We start from the raw sequence: 24,651 nt of genomic DNA on the forward strand, positions 1-24,651 counted from the left end.
CAAACAATCCTGTCAAAATTTGCCTGAATGAGTTTGTTTTAAATCATAAATAGTTGTGATATATATAGCAAGTGTTCAAGAACCTTGAAGAAAAGGAAGGTCGTGACCATGTGTACTCCAGGCACTGTGTACAAAGGTGGGCCTCTGAGCTTTTGCTGGGGCCAGTCTCAGCTATGGGGTCTCACTGCTCAGGTATTTTATTGTCTGTCTGTCTTTCCATCTAGTCTAACTATCTTACGTGCCTATCTTTCCCCAGACTGACTCCTCTTTTATAAAAATGCTGTCTTTCTTCCTGCCTCCCTGAAGTTGTTTTATTTTGGTTTCTGTTTACAGTCTCATTCTTAGTTCTGGTGATGACTGTTCATTTTGCTCTTAAATATTTCTTCCTTCTGCTCTTATGCTGTTTTTATTGTACAGTTTATTCAACACTCCAAGCAGCCTGGTGGGGAGGATGGAGAAGCAAGTTTATATAAATAAATAATGGTTGTTAAATGCAGAGGACTGCCTAGCAACAAAACATAATAGAACATGTCTCTCCTGGCAGAGGGTGGACGTTTTCTTTGATAAATCAGTTAAATGTTTGGAGGACTCCCCCTGTGATCAGAAAGGAGTGGAACATTTGAAGAAAGTCTCCCTCTGCTGTTTTCTTGATCCATTAATGAGCACATTTTGTGGACTGCAAGTGAGATGTGTCAGGACTGCAAATGAGATCTTGCCCAGGACTGGTATTTCTAACGCTTTATTTATTCAGCTGCAGCAACAGGAAGGAACCTAGCAGATACCAGTTACAGTCATTTTAGTGACTACCTTGGAAAGGAGGAAACAAAAGATGGTTGAGTAGTTAGGTCACTAGCAGAGAATGTTTTTCCTAACATAGTTACATTTTTTATAACAGCAAGTCTTTTAGGACTCAATTCACAACAGGGTTAGGCATTGCAACTCCAGATTGCAGTGCCTAATTTTTGGTGCCTTAAGGTCTAGTTGGGCACCTGGGCACTTTTTACATTAGATAGCTGTGTGCTAAGAATCAGAGACACAGAAGCCAGCACATCTCATTTGGTGCTAGCTAACTTACTCAGCTGGACATGTGGAAGAGAGATTTGTGGCTTATGATCTGCCTCTCAGCCAGTGCCTGGTTCTTGTGTGTGGGAAAATGCCTTCCTTCACAAGGGGTTGCAGGTCTGAAGCCTGTCTTCGGGTGAACCATGCAAGCCTTAACTCAGGTTCAGCTCCCTTTGCTATCTCAAAAGTATGAACTTGGGCCTCCTCAAAGAAAGTATTAGCAGTTTGTCTCTAATATGTTCTAGCATGAGAAGTCTCTCAGTTTCTTGAACTGCCAGTGTTTCACCTCACATTGCTTCACTAAGCAATAGTAAATGGGTGCAGGTATAAGCACAAATATGAATCTAACTCTACAGTCTAGTAGGGAAGGTGTTTTACCTATTGGTTAGGGTTCTTACATAGAAAAAGGGGAGACCTGGCCTCTTAGGCCTGCTCCAGTAAATGTTTAAGTAATTATTTTTACGTATTAAGAATATACTCATTCTAGCATATAGACCCCCAAAAGATATAAGGGACTTTAGGCATATCCAGAATTAGACAGCAGCTGAGGAAGAATTTTTAACCCCTATATATTGGACCATTTACTGGCGGTTAGACACCTATATTCATTCTGGATCTAGCCTTACTTGTGATGGCTACAGGTCAAATACCACAGTGCACCTCTGAGTTCCCTGGTCTAGGCTTATGAACTAGTGTCATCCGAACGCCATAGCGGGGTGAGACCTGGGACATATTAGCCCCTCCATTTCTCTTTCCCACTTGCATTTCCACAGTGTCTCTGTCAGAGACCAGATGGTGCTCTGGTGCACGTTGACCAGGTTTCTGTTTTGGATGATCAGGGAAATTGAGACTGTAGGGTGTTCTGCAGCAAGTACATGGATGTTTCTTTAGATACACATGCTTTGCTGTTGTTACCTATCTGTAAAACAGATATAATAGCTCTTCCCTTCCTTATGGTGGTGTTGTGACAGCAAATCAGTTACAGACTCGCAAATGCTCAGGTATCACAGTACCTTACAAGTTTCTAACACAAACAGAAAAGCAGAAGGACAGCTACAAGCAGGTAAGAGAATGGTGGTTCAGAGCAAATAGTGCTATATATGGAAGGGCCCAAACATTACTATTCACCTACTCACAAAGACGTTTGCAAAATACATGAAGAACTGAATAAAAGTTTATAACAACTGATACATACCCTGTACTATCAAACAAGAAGAATTATCCCTGGAAAACATAGAGTGAACTTGGAAATTTTACAGGTTAAAACATTAACTGTCAACAACTTTCCTCAGAAACCTTCTAATTGATACACTGAAGACGGTGTGTTGTTGGTGTTTTGAGTTTCTTTTCTTATACACAATTTATTTCACTATAGTTATTTTACAAGTTTGGAATAAAAGGCAATTTTAATCAAAAAAACCGCTAAACCTAAGTTACAGAGAAGGTAGCATATTTCAGGAAAACAAACTGCAAATGCTAATACTATTCTGGCTATTTGAGTTCAAATCTATAAGACATGAAAAGATTTCTTATTACCTGAGAGAATAAGAGGATTTAAGTTTTTAATGACAACTGAAAAAGATGTTAAAGAGGAAAGATATGCCCATCAGATATAATCTTACAGCTCAAATGTTTTTGTGGTTTATCTGTGTCTCTTGAGAAAGAAATTGCCCATGTCAGGCAATTAAGAATTCATCAATATGTTTACTCATGCTTTTGCCAACATAGTTTTATAGAAAACTAGAATGTATGCAAAGGTTACCAAACAGGATATTTGGGAGATGAGATGTGCCTGTTATCCCTTAGGGATTTTACTGTAGTTATTGGTTTTTTGGGTGATGAGTAGCAGTATAAATCACTGAGAAGCCATGAAATTTCGTTTTCCAGAGGAGGTGAATTTATCACCCTCAATTTCTCCCAATCATTGATTTCACGTTTTGCAACTCCCCTTTCATCTGAATCCCATCTTTCCTGGGCCGTTGTACTTCAGTCTTCTCACCAACTGCTCAATGACCTCTGCAGCCTCTGTAAAGTTTTTCAGCTCCGTGCATGTTTTCCTGAAGATATGCTCAGAGATTCCTCTCTCTTGCTTTCCAATTTCAGGCAGCATTTACTTGTGGGAGATTTCTGTTCTGACTTTTGTTGTTGCGCTTAGTTGCTTGCCACCTACATGTATTGAAGCTTTTGAAGACTGCTTTTTCAGAGTTGAGTGTGTTGCTTTTTTTCTGTTAGAGATGTTCCTCCTTAGATCTGTAAAGGAGAATTCTTCTCAGGCTTCTCTGAGTTCATCCAGGTGTCTTGCTGACATTTTGCTCTAGATAGTTTATTGCCAGCTTATATCTAACATGGCTAGTCTGAGCTCATTACTTTTAAGCCCATTTCTTTCCTTAGTCAGATTCTCTTACAGGTCTCTATTTCTTTTGAGACCCACAGCTTAAAACAGTAGTAAATATTAAACTAGGTTAAATAATTTTTTATTTTGTCTAAATCATCTTCTTGGTTTTCCAGTGTGTCTGGTCTTTTGGGGAATGCCTTGCATATGATGAATCTCATATGGATTCAGCTTTTTCTCTGATAAGAAGATTAATAATTCTCAAAAAAATAAAGTTGAGATGATTTGCATCACCAATGACCAAAATTCAGTTTTTGCTCACATTTTCTAAAATAGATGAACCTCATTTTTTCAGGAGAAACAGCTCATGGGGTACCCAGTCACTCAGTGGTTCATGCAAGCTTAACCTGAGCTGTGAAGCCATCTTTGCTTCCCAAGTCTTCCCATTCTGTTGGAAATGGAAAAGCAGACAGCTTGAGCTAACATGTAGAAATGGAAAAGACAGCATTCTAAGTTGTTCCGAGTCCATTCTAAACCTCTTGTCCTCCTCTTTTCTTCTTCCGTTTTCAAACCTGTCTGTAGACTTCGTTTCTGTATTTAGAAGGCACAGGCATTCCTGTTCAGTCAGTTAACATTTTTTGAGATTTCTGTAAAAAATTTATTGTTACTGCTTTTCTTTGTAACATTGACTGTTTTGTTGCCTGTAAACTAACAGCGCAGAAGTCAATCCCAATATAAAAGTGCAAGTGCTAGCAAAAAAAGAAGGTCTCTGAACTGACCCATATAGTCCTGGAGCCATTTCCAGCCCATTCTCTTCTACAGTATTTCAGAGGTGAAGGATCTGCTGTGCTTGCATGGTCTTTTGTGTTACTTGCTGCCTGTGAACTGTAGAAAAGTCCTTCTCATGTGCAAAGGTGCTGAAAACTGAGAGTAAACCTGCAGAATGGCAATTTGTGCTGCAAATTTGTGGTTTGTTATCTGTGGAGAAAAACAGACACTTCTGGAGAACAGGTCTTAACCTACCTTAGGTGCCAGTGGAAGGATGATGTGACCTGCCCTCTGCAGGGATGTGAGACTCTTCACTGAATATATGGGGATCTTAGGCTGACTGTCTTGGACTTGGATGTTTCAGTTATCTTCCCTAGCTTAGATGTGTACAAATTCTACTACAGATTTCTATTCCCTATTACAGTGGCACATCACACCAATTCGCACCAACTGAATGTGATTAAGGAAAGAAGCTAAATGGACTTTCTCCACATACTATGTGGAGAAGTGTTTTATGGCTCACAGTGAATAGGGACATGGAGAAGAGATGTTCAGTGAATGCTTTTGCACTAAATGTCTATTTCAGGATTGATTAGGATAGCAGGAGACTGAATTTGATGAGGTTCAGTGCTGTTTTTCATGAAGAAGAAAATATTGGTACAGATTTACTTAAATTGAATCATGCTGGCGTTTTGGAATCAATGTGCTGTAGGATCAGTTTGAAAAATAGCTAAATTTTGAAAAGGAATTGTGGTTTTGCAGGCAAAAAATGAAATCACAAGGAAGACATCACATCTATTTTTGTATATAAATGTGGAGATACATAAATACGCATACAAGCATGCAACTAATTTTATGTACACACAAACACACACATCCATGCACATCAACTGGAGAAGGGATTAGGAAGTGTCTTTAGACACTTAGACTTTGCATGCAAAAAAACTCCTTTGATGTTTGGTTTATAACTATCCCCTCATATGCATGCACATATCCATAAACACAAAATAAAATTCTGCAGTGCCACAGAATTAATATATATTTTATAGTATCTCAAAGGTTTTTTAAAGCATTAGTATTTGAGCAATCTAAGTATCTATTTCTGTACTGTTTTTTTTTTTTTCCTCTGAACCTCTGTGACAGGTGGAGGAGTAGAACTCAGGTTTCCTGAGACCTATCTGTCCACCTTAACTCAAAGACTTGTAAGGCTGGTGGGTCAGACTTCTCCAGTTAAGGGTTAAATATACTGGTAAAACCCTGTGAGAGCTAGGAGATCCTAACTCTAAAAGAGTAAAAATGTTATTGATGAAATGATTTGGCAGTATCTTGCCGCATGCACGGCAAGGAACGTAAGGCCTCAGCTACCTCTGAATTGAAATTCAGATGCCAAGAGCTGGGAGCTGCTGCCTCAAAGACATGCTTTTCTGAAGAGTCTTCAACTCTCATTTCTTCTCAAGTGGCAAGAGCAATGGTCAGAAATGTGCTGGATGCTTTAGAAACCTAGACAAATGGCGGTGCTCATGTGCAATTGCAGAATATATTTCTAGTATGTTTGTCTTCAATGGCCAGCTGAAAATGAAAATAGGAAGACAGGAACTGTGCTATTGTCTTTATTCGCCTGCACCTTGTAGCCTAAACGTGGTGAGGAAGTAAAGAGCATGTTTACTTGAAACTGTGCTTGAGGCCATACTTTTCCTTACATGTACAGTTAAAGTTCTGCCCATATGGATCTAGTGAGAGGCCTCTGTTTATAGTCCTTGCTTGTGAATCTCAGCTGCTTTCTAATTGTAGAGATGACTTTTTTTTTTCTTTTCTGTCCATGCTTAAGAACTAGAAAGGCAATAATTTAACACAGATTGTATATTCTATGAAGAAAAGGTTGTTAAGGGAAATCTAGAGGATGAGAGTTGTCTTAGGAACACAGAACAAGAGAGCTCTCTTCCATCACTGACATCAGTCACCTACTCTTTCAGACAACCATGGTATTAATCCCACTCAGAAGTTCATCATGTTCACTTCCCACTTATTAGGTGGTTATTGAACTACTCCTGCTTTGCAGCATCCCTGAGCTGTCCCCCGGTTGTGTTTCCAAAGAGGAGCACCAATAGTGTGTGCACCTACGCACTGCACAGCGGAGGGCTGCTTTTACAGGCTGCTGTTTTCCAGCGTGACAGAGAGGAATGGAGGAGAGTTACGCTGTTCTTTTAAAAAATCATCTAGAGATCATGTGTGATCAAGAAAAGATCTCATTTTGAACTTAGCAATTTCTTTTTCTAAATTTCTTTTCTTTTCTCTGTCATAGTAATTTATCAGTATCTGCTCAGCCCTGCATAAATATTTTTCTTCCCTGGATTGATATAAAACAAAAATTATCCTTTTGACTAAAATCAAAGAGCATGACCGCTGTGGTCCTCTTAGCCAACCACACTGTCCACAATTTTTTGAAAATAGTCACATAAAAACCCTTCTCTGCATTGTACATTTGTAGTGTTTTCAGCCATATTGTAATAAAATGCAGAAGTCTATGTAAGTCTCTGTTTTATGACCTGATTCTTGCATTAAGTATACTTGGCAAGTTGCTCTGAATAATTTAGTCTATTATGTCTTGATTTAGCTGCAACTCTTGCAAAATTTATTTCAATATAGACTACTTTACCATCATGTTTTTAAAAAGATTCCTTTTTCTTAAAATCACAGATATGGTCTTAAAAATGAACTGGTAGATTTTCCTTGTTTTTAGTAAAATATAGTACTGCATATTGCATTTTATTATTCATAAAATAAGACTAGCATGTTCTTAGCCCTGTTGTTAAAATATGTGTCAAGTAATTGGCAAATGATTGGGCTGGATGGATAATTATCTTTTTCATTTGAGATATTTCAGCTCCCTAAACTAATTCTCTTTCTGCTTCCTGGGTGACCATACCTATGTTAAGAAAAGATGATAATAGTACATCCAATAAGAAACTTTTCTATTTTTTTCACATATGAAAGAAGTAAATTAGGTCATTCAGTTTACTATTGTCATCTACCAAGTGGCATGTCACCCTGAAAATAATTTACATGAAAAGATTAAAGAAATAGTTGGATTATAAAAGGTGACTGATGGAAGAAGTAAATATTTTAATCAGGAGATATTTTGACTTTACATCTTTATTTGATTTTACAATTTCATATTTTGCATTGGTATGAACAATTTTTGAAATGTGCCTGAATGCATACATACCTGTTGCCTAGGTAAAACATTCTGATGAAATTCCTTCTATTAATTCTGAATTACAGTTTTTGCATGCAATGCAAACCATAAAAATAGAAGTGCTGAACAGTTAAGGAGTTCAGCTCCTCCTGCTTATCTTTGCTTTCAGAATTGCTGCTGGCAGAGCACTTCGTCTAATAATCTCCACTCAAAACCTGACAACTTGCTTGATCAGGAAACCCATATTTTCACATATATATCAATATTTAGCTGGAAAGTAATCCAAAGCCTTTGTGTGTGAGTCTTGGGGAAAAGAAACATCAAATAAAAGTTTGAAGAGCTTCTGTGTAGTCTACATTGCTCTTAACACTTGCAGCTCTTTATGAAGACAGGGAGCCAGGTAATTTTTTTAATATTTGCGTAGTTACCTTTTAGTGAAGTCATAGGCTTCTAACTCACTGGCTAACTCTGAATTGCCTTTAAAATCAGCTCAATGACTATACATAAATTTCATGCTTTGAGGCTGTGGCTGGTGACCTACATGAGTCAGGAAAACATTTTTCCCTGGTGCATAGTTAGTTAGATGGATTCTGGCAAGCTTTACATTTTCAAACAAAACAGTTGTTTCTGTTTTTAAAAACCTTGTTTAAACAGATTTTAAACTTTTTGTGGTAAGGTGTTGATTTGGGTCGACGCTTCTGACATCTGGCCAAGTCCACATCTGGCCAGCTTACAGTCTCCAAACTACTGAGATCAGCCAGCTCTCAACTCTTCAGGGATTGACTTCCGAGGCTGTTCAGGTTGCTGTTAGGATAAATATATTAAAGAAAGTGAAGCAGTCAGATGTCTGCCAAAATATGTATGAGGGATACATACTTACCAAACGCAAAGGAATAACTGACATGTCAAAGCAGGTGGATAAAATAGTGCCAGCCAAACTCATCTCTTTTTGGATTTCCTAAAAGTATTTATTTTCTTCTTTTATTTTGCAGTGGTGGGGGAGCAGAAATATATTTGAATGAGAACACGAAGGAAAGAGTGGTATACATGTCAAACTATTTACTGCTTCTCTCCTCTCTCAAGAGCTGAAGTGACTAGAGCTATTGTATATAGTGGGTTTTCTTTGGTCTTAGGTATTTTGTTCATTGCATTACACCCTGTCACAGTCTCAAAGGAACTTCTGAGCCTCAGAAGTTCTCCCTGTCTTGTACTAGATGTTGCAAAAGCATTCAGTAACTCACGCTTGCCAGTGGAAGACAACTTCCCTGGGCAAACATTTTCCACAAAAAAACTTTTGACTTGTCATCCTCCAGCAGCTTGGTGCCTATAGACTCTTGCACTGGTAGACCTAGTACAACATGAATTAACGTATTTACTTGTTTTGGAGTCACCACTCCCTGGGGCATGGAGTATCTGGGGTTTGCCAGATCCATTGAAATCACTTTTTTATTTAGGAAGTTTATGGTTAAATAGTTTATTCTATTTCAGTGCAAAGCTAAGGATTAGTTTCTGTATTTGCAGATAGGTAATAGCGAAATTATATGATAAACCATCTCTTGCTTTAGCTTGGTTTCAAGGTGGCTTCTGTTTCCCCTTCTACTAGCAGACTGAAGTTAATTCCCAGGATGGTTCACACAGCTGCCTGGAGCAGGGGTCTAGTTCTTTTTTTGTGATCCTGCTTCTTAGACTTTTCTTTCCCCAAAGAGGACACAGACTCAGATTATTGTCTTTATATTCCTCTTTCTGTTGTTGACAAAGTTTCAGCCAGTCTTACTAAAGGGTACTTTTGGAATGCCCTTGGGTATGGTATGGGTCTGTTTGGACATAGCAGTTCTTTTATTGTAAATAAATCTGTTTACACATTGCGAACATGCCTGTTTTTAAAGACACTGTAGATTATAAATTCACTTTTTATAATTTAAGTTTAAAACTATTCATTATGCAAAGATAAATAAGAACAGTGAAGGTGGATCATTAGTAACTCTTGATAGAGACTAGTCTTTATGGCAAATAAATGCATTTTGAGGTCATGTGTTCAAGCCACCTATAAGTAGGTATTTCCAGAGCTGGTAGGATCTGTGACATAACACTTTTTCTTTTCAAATTGGAGGAAAGACACGACAACCTCTTGGAATTCACATGGACGTTTATTTTCTTCAAAATAAGCTATTCAGATTTGCCATTCAAGCTTTGACTGAGATCTGCTTCACAAGCAGGAAAAAAAAGAGGGAAAATATTTGAAGATACATGAATAAAATGGCATCCTTGGGATACAGTCTTGTGTCAAACCAGAAGTATATCAAAGGTTCTGTTTGCTTAATCACCAGATAAATTTCTCAGGAAGCTAAATGAGCCTAATTAAAAAACATGCTTTCCATAAACAGCTTTAGAGATCTGCTATTCCTGCCTGATGAAGATGAGTCCAAAGTATAATAAAACTTTGTGATAGCAAAGCTCTGTAATGAATTAAGTTCTAAAATTCTGATTTTGTATTTTATACCAGTACTGATGATTATTCACTTACAGTGCATCATGGATTTCCAAAAGACTTTACAGGCAAGATTTTGCTGAAATGCAGCCTGAGGTTTGATATGCATTTTAAGACAGGAAATGGAAAAAAACTATCTACAGTAGAAAGTACAGTGAGGAGAGAAAAAGGATTTCAGTAGACAAAATTTCAAACTGAACTTTGGGTGGGTGGCTAGGAAGAATTGTTCTTCTTTTATGAAAAAAAAACGAAAGATCTTAAATGGCCACAGGTCTTTTGACTTTGTCATGCATCTTATCTGAAATGCACTGCCTCCAGTAGCAGAGTGCCTCCAGCACTTTGTGCTGGGGAATTGATTCAGTTCCAGTTCAGAGGCAAGAATAAAACCTACTGAGTAGTTACTGTGGTTTCCTGCAGCAACTGTTGGCTTTATAGAGGCATTGAGCTAATGATCCAGCACAACTCTTCTTTAAAATTGTGAGATTTGCTAGGATAACAGAGAGTGATGGTACTCTGTAGCCACAGGCCTATTAGTGTAAAATATTGTGGCTTAAAAAGCACATGTGGTTTAAAAAAATGAGAGAGAGGTGGAAGGAAGTATTCTTTTTTATATAATTAGTCTAAGGTTATATTCAGCTGTTATTGTACCCCTGAAATATTCTGTGTAGTTGCACTGGAAATATTTGTTGGTAGTATGGGATTGGATAATGAGTTGTGCATTCACTAATATTTAAGCAGATGCTCTGAGCTGTGAATCATGTTTTGAACAGTGGTACGTGATGCCCATAGTGTACATAGGCTCATGAATGCCTTCATTCGTGCCCATCTGTTAAGATGGCAGTGTGCCCGCATACAAGTGCATCGGTCCCTTTTCTAGAAAGCGTAATGCCAGCCTGTTAGGAGTTTGGATGGCAAGCTTGTCTAACACTGCAAACAACATCTCTGTCGCGGGAAATCCCACCTCGGTGTTAGGACTGAAGCATTGATAGGTGACCTGATGTTGTAGGATATCCTGGAGAACATTTTATGTGTTTAAAAAAACCTGTCCAAACATGGCAGAAGAAAGCAGAGTGCCCATCTCAGAGGCACAGCAGGATGCTGAGAGGCCGAGTTGTATGGGGAAGGCAGGCACGAAAGCTGGAAGGATCACTTGGAGTGTCTGATAGTTTGTTCTGTCACTTAATTGCCTAGAGACAGCCCAAGACAGCTATTCCAGTCAGGCAAGGGCAGATGGTGTTGGGCAGTGGAACAGATCAGCTAGATCTCATCGCACTTGCTCATAGATGCCTGTTAATGGAATTAGCTCAAAGGGCATTATCTTAAATAGCAATAAACAGACTGCGTAACGACCTGCATTGAAATGGGCAAGATACTTGCAGCAAATTCTAAAGTCATATAAAAAGCATAGGTAGTTTTGTTATAGGATTAGTAAAGCTTTTTGGATTAGCTGGCCTGAATTTTAAGGCGAATTTGATTATTTGAAAACTAGAAAAGAATTAGTAGTTTCTCATCACTTTTGCCTAAAGTGGATGAGTTTCACGTCAGATCCAAAAACAGAGATGAACTTGCTGATGCTTAAGTTCTGAGTTATGGGTCTTGTTTCCATATGTCTAACAGGGATAGCTGAGGGCAACAATAAGAAGAATTCAAAGGTAAACACTTTGGGGTTTTTTGAGTTAAAGTTCTGCTCAAAATTTTGAATATTTAGGTTTAGGATTTGTAGCACTGTCAATTCCATGTATTTTTAAAAATACTTGTTCTTGGGATCCTCTCTTTCACATCTGATTTTTTGAGCCATTATAGTATACACATTCTCTCACAACATGAAGGATAGAAATTTGCTGATTAAAAAGGAAAATGAGATTTTGATATATGCATTTGATTTTTATGGCTTAAGAATTGAAGTAAAAAAGAACTTGTCTTAAATACATTACATGATTGTGAGAGTTGGCTATAGAGTGTTTGGCTCAGTCCTGCTAAGGTAGGTTATTAATGGACATATAGCAAAGCTACTTTTCTGAAATAACTCCTTAAGTACCTTTCTAGTCAGTGGAGGCATGTGTTTGAAAGCTTTCAGATGGAGATTCTGTCCAAGTAACTTAAGTCCTGAACTTCTTCAAGGCTGTCAAAGACACCTGCTTTTATCCATGGTTTATCTATGGAATTATGCATTAGTAGGGCTGATTTACTAGGCACCTAAAATTTAGGCAGAAATTATATGCCCAGTTTAGGCATACTGAATCCCATTCAATGCACCTTGGGGAATTGCACAGTATTAATTAAAATATTTTTCCCTGGGTCTGGTGCAAAAGGTAAAAGGCATCCACCTTTTCCAAAATTAATTGTCTTACAGTATGTAGAGTAAAGTTGATCTGAGAAGCAAAAGAAGATTTTGTGTTACACTGAATTAGTGCTCACTGTTAACATTACAGATGTCTTATAAGGGATTTTTTTTCTCTTAAGAGAACATTATAAATGGTATTTTTCTTTTAAGAAACAATTGCACTGAAACCATAAAACTCAGGTATTTGCTCCTTTTTTTGTGAGTACTATGTCTGTTATGCTTTTGAATACTAAATTGTTCAATGTTAGTTCTGTTTGCACCATTATTGCACCTGTCCTGCTAACAAAAATTACCACTGTGTGTGAGCTGCCTGTATGGATTTTAGCATTGTTTTTAGACAGCAAGTGTATCTGTTCATCATGTCACCTGAGTAACTGAGCTGGCTGAATGCTGTGTTGGCATGCTAAGTAAGTCTCTCTTCCGTGTCTGTAATTCTCCAGCTCTGAACATCCTTGAATGTTAGCTGGTGACCTTAGAAAGTCTTTCCGTCTGACTCCACAAGCAGTGGTATAACTACTGAGACAACGTGTTGGCAAGGGTAGTAATAGCTTGAAACACTTTGAGGTTAAAAGTAAACATCTAAATGCATTTGTCCAAATGACAAAAATGAGCCACAGTTTATGAAGTCTCACGCTCACCTGCAGTAACTGGTACATGAACAGGCACTTTCTGACTTCTGGTTTCTGAATGTTTTTTCCCCAAATCTATGTTCTTTAAGGAACAGAAACTGGTGTCTAGTATTTAAATAGACTGCAGGAACTGGGAAAAGAGGGTATCAGATTTCCTTATGTATAGTAAAGAGTTTTTGTGACACATCCCCAAATCTCTAAGCATTTTTCATGAGATTTACACTGCTGTAATGGTCTAATGGATTATAAAAGCAGAAGAGGGAAAATTAATTATTGTCGTATTTTTGGTGGGCAGAGTAGTCATTTAGAACTACAGAGGGATTCCCTTGTTCTATTGACAGCAGCCTGGATATTTGGGCTCATCCTATGCTCCTAGCTTGGCGCTAACCAACACATGTTGCACATTGTGTATCACTTTAAGGAAGACTTCTCTCTGAGAAGAACAGTAGAGAATGGGAGTTTTGATAACCAGAAAGTAGAAGAGGTTGGTATGAAATAAAACCAAGACATCTCTGTTTCATTTTTTTCTTATCTATAGAGAGCGGTGGATGGACTTTGACCAGACATAAGTTCTTTGGAAGAATGTTATTCCACTAAGATGAAAAACTCAAGCATGGCCTTTGGCATACTGAGCTCCCAGGAGAGTGCTTCTTTAGCCCTTTGGCTCCTGGCCGTTAAAGGTTATTCTGTTTAAAAAGTGTGCCACTAAAATTTCATACCATTAATAACAGAAGCAAGCCAGTCATATACTATCAGTCCTTTCACTGTGATTATAAAAGACTTAATGCTGACAAAAGCTTAGAGAGAGCATGCAACTGAACGGCCCAGTGAGCCTTGATGGGAATAGGAGTGACTATTATGGGGAAAGCCTAAGAAGCAATTCAAAGTATCAGTCTAGTAATTCTTGCTGTTCAAAGCCTTGGCCCATACCAGACCACAGGTAAGTTGTAGAAGAATAGGTAGAAATGGATGCTGGCAATTTGGGAGGGCATTGCAACTATTCTCCATCATTTAAATATAGGAAGAGATTTTTCAAAAGACCCAAAAGAGAGTCAGACTTGGATTGAGTCTCTGGCAACTTCTACAATACAATTGACCACTGGGAGAAGAACTGGTTAAAAAGTGTCTGTACTTAAATGGGGAAATAAGAATGGTTTTCACCGACAGAGGGTCTTGCCTCTGCAGCCTTCACAGTTAGCTGCCACATGCCAGCTCACACCATGCTGCATTTGTAGTGGTGTTTTCTTGGTTGATCAGTAGCCAAATGCCTCAGCTGCTTATTCAAATGGTTCTGAGCAAATCTATGAGATTTTCTAGACACAAGCAGTTAATATTTCAACAGGCAATTGAAGGCAAAATTGCTGTGTCAGATTTCATGGCGAAGAGAGCTATTGCGCTTGTTCAGGAAGTTCTGTGCCTGGAAAGTTTTCAGACCGCCCCATTTCAATCATCTGAAAAATTCTGCTTTCAGATCAACTTTGAAATGTTCAGAGTCACTGCATGCCAGTCTTTTGGATAGTGCTTTTCTAGTTTGGGAGAATCAAGGATGAAACAGGATAGTTTCTACCCCCGGCAAGCCTCAGGAGGAGGGTTACTGCTACAAATTGCTCTGGTTCTTCAGCTGTCCTAATGTGTAAAACTGTATATTAGGATAATAGGTCATTACTATCATTCAGGTCTTTCTGAGAAACTTCTTGCTGGATACTGTATTTACACAAGCATGTTCACAGGTGCATGGATTTATTTTCTTTTTCCTGCTGACCTTCCAAAGGAAAGTGGGCCTTTGCTGCATGCTATTCCCTTCCCTTTGTGCAGCATTTGTCAAATTCCCAGAAAAAGTCTACTTTGCAACATCTTCAGTCCAACAACAGTGAAAAAAGCAGATAAAATTTTGCAGCATGGTTTGATTTTCAACAAGCATATCTTTTAAAGAAATAGCTAGATTCTGCTGAAAGAAGTATGCCAGGGAAGCACAGAAGCTTCTTCTAACTCTCTCTCTCTCTTTCAACCCACATGTCTGCCATCTTTGCCCCCACTTTCATAAATACATCTATGTCACCCAAAGGACGTAGTCCTGGGCTTTTGGCCAATATCCTGGGCTTGAATTCCCACATAGAAAAGCATTTACTTAGGAAAATAATATCATGTGGCAGCTGGTAGGCACAATACTACCTCTACTGCCAGAATGCAGTGACTCTAAATGAAGTTGAGTGGCAGATGGCCTAAAATGTTTCAGTGCTTTCTTTCTGTAGACCAGGATTACCCAATTAATTTGTACTGTGGTAGGCTGGGTTATTTTAGCAGGTCCCGCTTGAAGGATGGGATGCATTGGCTGCAGCACTGCTGGACCAGGCAGGATCTGCAGGGGGAAAGGCTGTGTCCTGCTGAATCACTGCCTGGACAGCAGGTTCCTGGTGGGGCCAGGCAAGTGGAGAGGAACGTGGGACACCAGAGACATCACCTGTTGGGGCCAGGTGAAATATATTCATGGCTCAGATTGTGACTGGAGTCCACCATCTGAGTAGCCCTGTTTTAGATGAAGGGTGGCATTTTACTTGCCAATGATGCTTTCACATGAACAACACCTGCAGAGGTTGTTTTATGTTACTGTTTGTTGAGTGTTGTCCTTATGTGTGGTACTCAGTAGGTATAGAGAAAAGCCTTCTGTCTCTCATAATTCATCTCCAATGTTATCTTCTTCCAATTTATAAAATGTTCTAGAACAGTCTAGGTCATATCCAGATACTGCAGTTTGCAGACATGTGATACAGGTACAGAGGATGAGAATTCAGTCTCAAAGTGAGACAGATCTTTTTGCCCATCTCTCCAATGATTAAATTGAAGTCTTTCCTTTAAGGGTTCAAATGATTTTGGGGAAGAATGGAGGAGAACAAGAAGTGTCTTGCATACACAAAAATAAGTTACAAGCAGAATTTTTAGCTGGAAGATGGCCAGGGCAGGACTGAAAGGAGAATACAAATGGGCTATCTCAGGAGGAAGCTTAGACAGCAGACTGGGTTACGTGTTATTGCCTTGAAAGTGAGAAGGAAAAACCTGAATTTAAAGTACTTAAGAGGAAAGCAGCAAAGTGTTTGGGAAAAGGAAGGCAAAGTTGGAGCAATGAGGAAAGAGAAGATGCATTTCATGGGGACCAGAAGCATGTGTAGTAGAGAGAATTCAGTCAGTAGGAACTTTCTGTTGTTGAGATCAGAGAAATCCAAAAGAATAACCAGATTGTTATTTTGGTTTAGCAAGTGCTGATGCATAGGTAGAATCAGTATAGCTTAGTGAGAATATATGGGGTGGAATAGGAAAGAACCAAATATTACATCAAAATGGGGGGGGGGGTTGACAGAGTGGCATCTATAGTGTGACAGAGAGTGGTTGCGAGAGAAAAATGAGCAGCTCACTTTTAGGTTTATTAGAAGGAGTGACTTCAAAGTGTAACCTAGTAAATACAGTCCATCAAACCGGAATTAGGCCAGCTGCATATTATTGGAATAGCTCAAGGAAAATGTCCTTGTCTGTTCTCTCATCTTCTCTGGGTACATGTTTTCACTTGGTTAAGAAAAATCAGTGGAATTGCATTTAAAGGTGTTGTCACTTCACAGTCTGTCACAGGGCTTTTGCCAGCTCCCTTCAAAAGGAGCTGGTGCTTAAAACCATGCCAGCTGGTTTATCTGATCATCTAGCCACTTTACTAGAAAATCTGTATATACAGCAGTACGAACTGAAATATGTCTGCTGTCCTGTTTTGTAATTATTCTGCATTTGAATGAAGAACTACTTTCACATTAAAGCAGTACTGAAGCTCTCTCTATCTTTCTGTTCTATAGGTTGTTATTTTGTATTTTGAGCCAAGTGTATTTCGCTGTGTTCTTCTAAGATGGGTTCGTCTTCTGGGCTTTGCTACTGTTTATGGAACTGTGACACTCAAGCTGCACAGGTATTTCACATATTATTAATTTCCATCTCTGTGGGAGTGTGTACGATCTGTGTGGGTACTCAGAATCAAGAGCTGCAAATATTATCATAAAAAATAGCCTTTTCTGATTTTTAAAAACACTGTGTATTTCTCCTCACTGTTCCTGGTGAAATTATATGCTGCTAATCCCAGTAGAGGACTATAAACGCAGAGAGTATTAATAGTAATGGTTGCTCAAGGAGACTGTGTGTCAGAAGCGTTGAACTGGAGCTGCAGGATTTAATGAAGAATGTATACATCAGCTGTAAAATTGTGCAAGTTCCTTTTCACAGAAGGGGAATACATTTTACCTGAATATAGAAGAACGTAAAATATCTAAGCTTGCCCTGTAAAGTGTTCATAGAAAGAAATTTTTTCTTAAAGTGTTTAGATACAGTGATGGTGAGTGAAATAGAACACACTATAGTATATATACTTATTTTGTTTTCTTATGGCTCATAAGTCAAGGGCTGCTTTCTTCAGACACTGGCAGCAGATAGGCTACACGGTCATGAACGTCAGTGCCTGCCAGCAAAAATGTGTGGGCAATTCTGGGTTATGCTGGGGGAAGTTCCACTGGGTTGGCAGCACATTCAAACAAGATTCAGAGACCAAGATTCAGAGACCTAACTTCAAATCCCACCTACAGTCTCCTTATAAATTCAAGCCTTTTCTGGGCATGCTGGATAAAATCCTAATGCTTTACCCCCTTTAAACTTTAGTGAAAATAATTACCGGTATGTCCTGTAAGTATTTTTTATGAAATAAAGAGAAATGCAGTGTGTGTATATGGTACTTAGGAATCTTGGATGAAGTAGGCTTGCTCATCTTTTTATCTTTTTATCTTTTATCTTAGCTTCATTGCCTTGTTGGCAAGGGAGGTTCAATATTATGCTTGTAAACTGAATGAGGACTGAGTATCTTGGGTTTAATATTGCACTATTGGCTTGTCACATTTTAGGTGGAGAAACCTGTTTTTCCATCGAAAAAGAGCCTCTTCTTGAAGCTCCCTTTTAGTTGTGTCCCTGGTTGCAAGTGTATACTTTGACTGGTAAACTCTATCTGTATAATACTATTTCTGGCCACATCTTCATATTGAAATTCATCCAGAAAATCCCATATCTTCATGTAGTTTTCTGGGATGGATCATTTCTGATGGAGAAAGAATAATAACTGGAACACTATAGAAAAGATACAACAGAACTGCTGATTTTGTTTGGATGATTTTTTATCTATAGCTCAGATATATAGAGAAACAGCCTAAGACTATAGAAGATTCAGATCATCACTGCAGTCCTGGTACCTTAACAAGTTGTTTATATTATTTTACGTGGTGCTAGGAAGCAGTGTCATGACAGGACAGTGATCTTCTGTTTATATGAAGTGAGGAAAGGCTGGAAAATTGGGCAGAAAATCTTGCACTTCTGGTTTGCTCATTCAGCTGTTTGGTGTTACTTGGCACCTGTGCTGGCAGGCTCAGCAGACAGGATAAAGACTGAATGAAAAATCAAGAATGAACTACATCCTATCCTAGGAGTTTCTGATCAGTGCTGTGATGAAGATTAACAGCATACATACTGGGCTGTATCAACAGGAGCCCAGCCAGTAGATTGAGGGAAGTGATTATTCCCCCTCACTTGGCACTCATTAGACCACATCTACAATACTGTGTCACGTTTTGGACCCATCAAAACATCAGTGAACTCAAGTGAGTTCAGCCACCAAGATCGTCAGGGGATGGAGCACTTGCTCTGCAAGGACAGGCTAAGGGAACCAGACTTGTTCAGCCTGGGGAAGAGAGAGCTTCAGGGGGAACTCACATCTACAAGGAGGTTACTGAGAAGGCAGAGCCAGGCTCTTTACAGCAGTATATGTTGGGAGAGCAAAAGACAATGATCATGAATTGAAACGGGAGATTCAACTTTATACAAGGAAAACTTTCACTATGAGGGTAAGCAGTGGAACTGGTTGCCCATGAGGTTAAGAATCTCCATCTTTGAAGGTTTTCAACTAACTAACTGAATAAAATCCTGAGCAACCTCGTCTGAATTCAGTGTTAACCCTGCTTTGAGCACCAGATGACCTTCTGAGGACATTTCCAACCTGAATGATTCTACATTCCTATATGAAATATGAAGAGAAAAAGCCACTATTTCATATATTAATCTAGAATTACTTTCTCTTGGAATCCATCTTCCTTTTCCACCGGGGTTTCCTGACCATTCTTTCCTACATGTGTGATATTGCGTTCTTTTTTAGTTTTAAATATTTCAGACAGGGAGTTTGTCTTGCAAAAGACTGAGTCAAATTAGATATATGTTTTATTGTATACATTTGCAACAATTATGCTAATTAAGAATAATATGATGTTCGTAGAAATTTGGTAGAAATTTTTGGCAGATCTAATTTAGTCCACAGTCATTACAGGATTGAAGAATGGTTCATTGCAGGCACTACAAGTACTCATGACAAGCACTGATCCCCTCCTGCAGGTGGCCTAACTCTTTACCTGGGGGAAGAACTGGTTGTTAACAAGGACCTGGTGATTTTTTTAAGTTTAGTGGGAATACCAGTGTGTTGTAGAAGCACCTATTAATGATAACCAGAAAGTCAAAAGCTGTATTTCTCAGCAAATGAGGTGCTTCAAACATGGGGCATGAAGGTTACCCAAAGCCAGTAGGAGGCAAAAAAGTGACTCAGCTGAAGAAACAGGGAGAGAGAAGACTAGGCTGGAGACTCTCCAAACAACCAAACCCTATCTCATCAGATGCTCTCAGAGAAGATGAGAGCAATACAAATGTCCATAACATGCTCATTGGGTCTACTGTGAAAAAGATGGTAGAATGAAGAGCATCAAACTACATGAAAACATGGTAACAGTTGTACCAGATCAGACCCAAGGTCATCTCGACCCAAGGTCATCTCACCCAGTAGCCTGTCTTCCCCAGTCTGTGTTCCTTTCTGAAGTGAGAGAGAGACCCTGGCACAAATGTACATTGAGTGCAGCAGGTTGTGGCCCCTCCTCTGGCTTCTCCAGAACTTTGTACTGAGATTCTGGCTGCACATTTCCCCTCACCTTTTTTAGTTTCATACTCTCCATCTGAGGCCTCGCTGTGCTGCAGGACCTTCTTGCTTCATTCTCCTCTGACCAAGATGGCCGTTCATAATACCAGAAGGAAGAAGGATGGGGGAGAGGTGGCCCTGGCGACTGTGTGGTGTCCATTGGCTCCTTGGACACTTTCAGGGCTGCTCTGCTCAAGCGTCTGGTTTTTTTCATTTTTGATCCTTTAATTCTAACATCCCTTCCTTTTATTTTATTTGCTGTCTCCTGGAAACATTTAATTTCTCCATGATTTGCTTTCCCCTTAGCTTCCCACTTCCCAGGGAGGGCTTTGAGGTTTCATTAGGGTCAGGCATCAGGGAGAAATCTGTAAAGTAGCCATGAGCAGGTGCTTAAGGAAGAGCAAAAGAACAAGAAAGGCATATACTGACTCATTCTTTGAACAACCCATCCTAGACAATTTCTAAAGTGCCTCATCTTAAATCACCTCTTTCTTATTCATTGTGCATTTTTAAAATAATGAGCTGATGTTTACAGGGGTGAGGGAGAAAGGAAATGAGCTTAATTTAAGAAATCTGACTGTAGAGTTGTGAACATAGAACTCAGTACTTTCCTCAACAATGAATTCCTCAAAATAATTCTCTCAAGAAATGATATTTCAGATTTAACCTTTTGGGTTTAAAGGAACTGCTGATGTTGCATCTTTCAGTATATTTCTCTGACTAAAGACTCTGTCCCTGTTCGAGCTCTCTATTTAAAAAACAGGTTATCTATTTGAAAAACAGGTTATCTCTTCATTTTTAATATTTTGTGAACTTCTATCATCTTGGTTTCAGGATTAATACAGAATTCTTGATTCAGGATTAAAGCAGAAGAATGGAAGAAAGCTATACACATATACATACAGATAGATATGTTTATATATATATGTATACATAGAATAGCTTACATACATTTTGGCTGAATAAGTAGTTACAGACTCCTTCCTTGGGATCTCTGATTCAAGGCAACCTCCATTTCTTACAATACTAAGACAAAAAGGGGAGAGTGGGCAAGTGAGGCAGGTGAGAAGGTATGGAAAATGTAATGTTCCAGGTATGGAAAACAAGACCATGATATACAATGGCTTTTCTATAAGTGGTGGTGGTGGATTTGGGAGGGTAGTGGGTGCGGGGAGGGGACAAGAATACATTGACTCTGTGAGGCAATTTTGCACTTCATCTAAATACTGTGCTAAGATTACGTTGCTGGTTTTTGCCATCTGGTATAGTGTAACACTTTCATGCCATCTGAGCAAGTCAGTGGTCCTTCCTACAGATCCCTATAGGTGCTAAAGAAATTGGAAGCAGGAGAGATAACAGTCTGAGTAGTGTGGAGTGCAGCGTGCAGAGTACCCATGCAACATGGCTCATATTTTAAAGAAAGGGAGATTCATGCTAGCAGAGAAACAAAAAATGATGTCATTCTGTTTCTTGAAGCACTTGGGAGGAGGTGTATGTTGACTGTGAGAACAGGAAAGAAGAGGAGAAGATATGGTGTAACCTCCTGTCATAGTCAGGGCAGGTGGGAAAGAATATAAAGATGATCCTATCTAGATGTGGCTGGTAGGAACTCGATGCAGAAAGCTAGAGAAGGTACCATGGCTGGAGCCTGTACAGCAGAGGGGGGAATAAACTGAGGCAGAATGGTGATCATGGCATAGGCATGGAAAGTTTTTTGAGTTTTTTTTTTTTCCCCATGCTGGAAAAGGTTTAAAGAAAGGCCTGTGGCCTCTGAAGTGGTTGTTATATTTCAGAACAAGCTGTGTAAAGTCTTATAAATCTTGGGTGGAATTGTGCAGAGGAACTGTGGCTGACTGGCAGTTGCAGAGCAATTCTCTTTAATGTCTTAATGTCTCTGGAACCTACCTCCCTACCTTGGAGAAGTAGCAAGAAAGGTAAAGAGACAGTGAGCTCACACCAGCTTGTGAAATTTGTAATTTTATAACGGTGGCTGCTTCCATTCTTTCTCACCTGGACAGTATATGTTACCCCAAAATATCTTCTGTGGAAGTGAGTGGAACTACTTTTTGTTGCTTCTGCCCTGGGGAGTTAAGACTGATTTAAAAAGCTTCTTACTCAGTTTTAGTTACTTATTTTAGAACATCTAGTTCTAGTTCCCTCTATGGTCAGTACAAGGAAGGGTATGGTGCTCCAGTGACAGAAGAGATGCCTGTCTCCTTTCATTGATAAAGGACTGTGAGAGGAGATCCCAGCAACTAGAAGTGTTGTTTAAGTGATTTACTGAAGTGCCTTAAGTTTAGATGGGACAAAAATAGTGTGAAATCCAAAGAACAAAGAATCCAAAGTCTTTGAATTAGGTAACCATCAGAAGGTAGCTGAGGTTCTGCTCCCAACCTTTTTTTTTTTTGAGGAATTTTTTACAGGACCTATCAACATCTCAGGTATAGCTCCTAAAGACCAGCAAGGAGAACATTCTCCTGAAAAGGTTTCTGATTCAGATGTTCGCTCTAATTTTTTCAACAGTTTGGACAAGGGCTTACTGCTGCCCAGCTGGTTATTCCCAGCTCTACCCTCCTCACAGGGATGCACTGGTCTCTGTGCCTGCAGATTCTCAGAGTCTTTGTGATCTTTTGATCTCATCACATATCCTGCAGTCATTTCTGAGACTGTTTGTTCTGTTTTGTTCTCAGTGGATCCAAAAGCTGCCTAAAGAAGCCAGCAGAGTTCACTATCATAGTCCCTAGGTCAATAGCTCGCAGTTCATAGTGCTGATAGATCATAATCCCATAGTCCCATATGCCACTATCTGATGTTTCCTTGAAGCAGGGGAGTTGCAATGCAGCAGAGTAGGTCTGGGATACCGAGCAGCAGTGAGCACTTGGTTGGTGATGGAGGTGCATCTTTCTTTAGGTCCCTATCTGCATTATTTAAGGCAGAGGATTCAGGAGTAGTAGTAGGCACAGGCAACCTTGCACACATCAGAAATTGCTGATTTCAGGATGAGAAAGCAGGATTTCTGGGGGGAAGGAAAGGAGGCTGGGGACAAGGGAGTGGCAGTGGGGAAGGTGAGAAGCAGGGGAAGAAAGGGAGAAATTTGCAAGACTACTTGTTGAATATGTAAAATATACCAGCAGTCCTGAAAATAAGGTGGGCTGTGGTCTGAGTCTGCAAAGGCATGTGTTGTCAGAACAGAAACTGAAGCTGCCTCAGCTACAAGAGTGCTCAGGTAAAATCACCCTACCTGGTGTTCTTCAGGTCTTGCAGCCTGAAACGTATTTTGTAATAGAAACAGACAGCTAGATGTATGCATGAAAGGATTATTGTGATCAGAGCAGTATGGAAGATTATCCGAATCATGAATGACAGCATCCAAGAGAGAAGCTTTGTCTTGGAGTAGTGGTTACTGTATAACCTCAGCTTAGGTGGACAAGAAAGCAAGGTGAGGATTGGCTTAAGTGGTGACCTACCCTTTGGTTTTGAAATGAGTCAGGCCCTTGTGGTCATTTAGCATCAACACTTTAACTTTTTAAATAAAAAATTGTTTAAATAGATGTAATTTCTATCAGATTATTTATTTGCTTTGTATTACGGAAGGCGTATGTGAAGTGGCTTCAGGCAAATGCATACACTGTGGGATTATGCCATTTGGTCTGTAATAGTTGTTATCCCATATGAAAGAAAAGGAGGAAAGATTGTTTTGGGAAAAGGTGTTGCTGTTGCAGAAATGCACTGTTCTGAGCTCTGGCCTAAGACTGCCTTGTGGAATTGATAGATTTTTCTACTGCTTTAACTTGACTGGCAGGGTTGACTGTTTGAGTCTATGCTTGCAAGGCAGGAAGAGGGGTGGTTTAGTCAAGACACAGAGCTGGTTACATTAAAGGCTCTAATATCTTACTATAAGCATTCTGACTATTTTTCTCTCTCTTTGTTAGAAGCATCATATGGTGTTTCAGCAACTGAGAAATTTGGTGTTTGCTATATTTATGTAGCTCTGATCATTTTGTAAATCCAATTCATATGATCTTATGGTAAATGCTTTGGAGACTTCTACTGCCATCTATTATATTCTCATATAATAAATTACAGCATCAGCTGCAAAATAGCCAAGTGACACGTCACTTTGAACTGCCCTTTAAAGACTACCCATCCTGAAACAAATTTGCTATGAACACCTTGTCCTTTCAGAACAAGGTGGGTTGTGATACTCCATTACTAGGGACAAAGGAGTTTGTATAGACTGAGATCTTAAAATGTTTCTGATTTCACTTTGCTTTTGTGTATGGGCTTCATCCTCAGGGAATGAATTATGTTTGCAGAGGGAACTCCCACGCTAATACCTGAAAACCCTCAATCAAATTTCTCCATATTTCACTGAATTGTCATAGCAGAACCAAGACATTTATCCTGATATTTCTTGCTGTGGGAAGGGGAACTTTAACTAAGGTCCAGGTTTTGTGATGTGTGAGGTAGGTGCCACTGATGCAGTCCTCTATGCCATAGAGTCTTACTCACTGGTGAGTTAGCCCTGATATTTGTGCTCCACCTTCCCTGGGAGGGGATGGCTTAAACTGCTTAGGTGTGGACATGCCCACAGAAAAGCCACCCCCTTGTACCTGGCCCTGTTGGCTTGTATACCCACAGGTAGATGTAGTAGTAGATATGCCATGTTTCTTTGTGCTGAAGCTTACTATGAATCTCTCCCAGTCCATGGAAGGAGAATTTGTCTGCCCTTCCTTCCGAGGGGTTTGTGAACTGTCAGCAAATGAGTGATTTCCCCTTTCCTTCTCTGAAAAGTGGGCAGGTTG

At 39.4% G+C, this 24,651-nt stretch overlaps 1 protein-coding gene across 1 annotated transcript in view; it reads left to right on the top strand.

Annotated features, from left to right (window-relative positions):
- The window catches only part of GPR158 (G protein-coupled receptor 158), a 209,770-nt gene that overhangs the window by 140,691 nt on the left and 44,428 nt on the right, over positions 1 to 24,651 (top strand). The window contains exon 6 of the mRNA XM_067292517.1: positions 16,656 to 16,765. Within this exon, the coding sequence (XP_067148618.1) occupies positions 16,656 to 16,765 (110 nt within the window). The remainder of the gene's footprint in view (positions 1 to 16,655; positions 16,766 to 24,651) is intronic.

The sequence above is a fragment of the Apteryx mantelli genome, chromosome 2, assembly GCF_036417845.1.
Source record: "Apteryx mantelli isolate bAptMan1 chromosome 2, bAptMan1.hap1, whole genome shotgun sequence".
Classification (NCBI taxonomy): Eukaryota; Metazoa; Chordata; class Aves; order Apterygiformes; family Apterygidae; genus Apteryx; species Apteryx mantelli.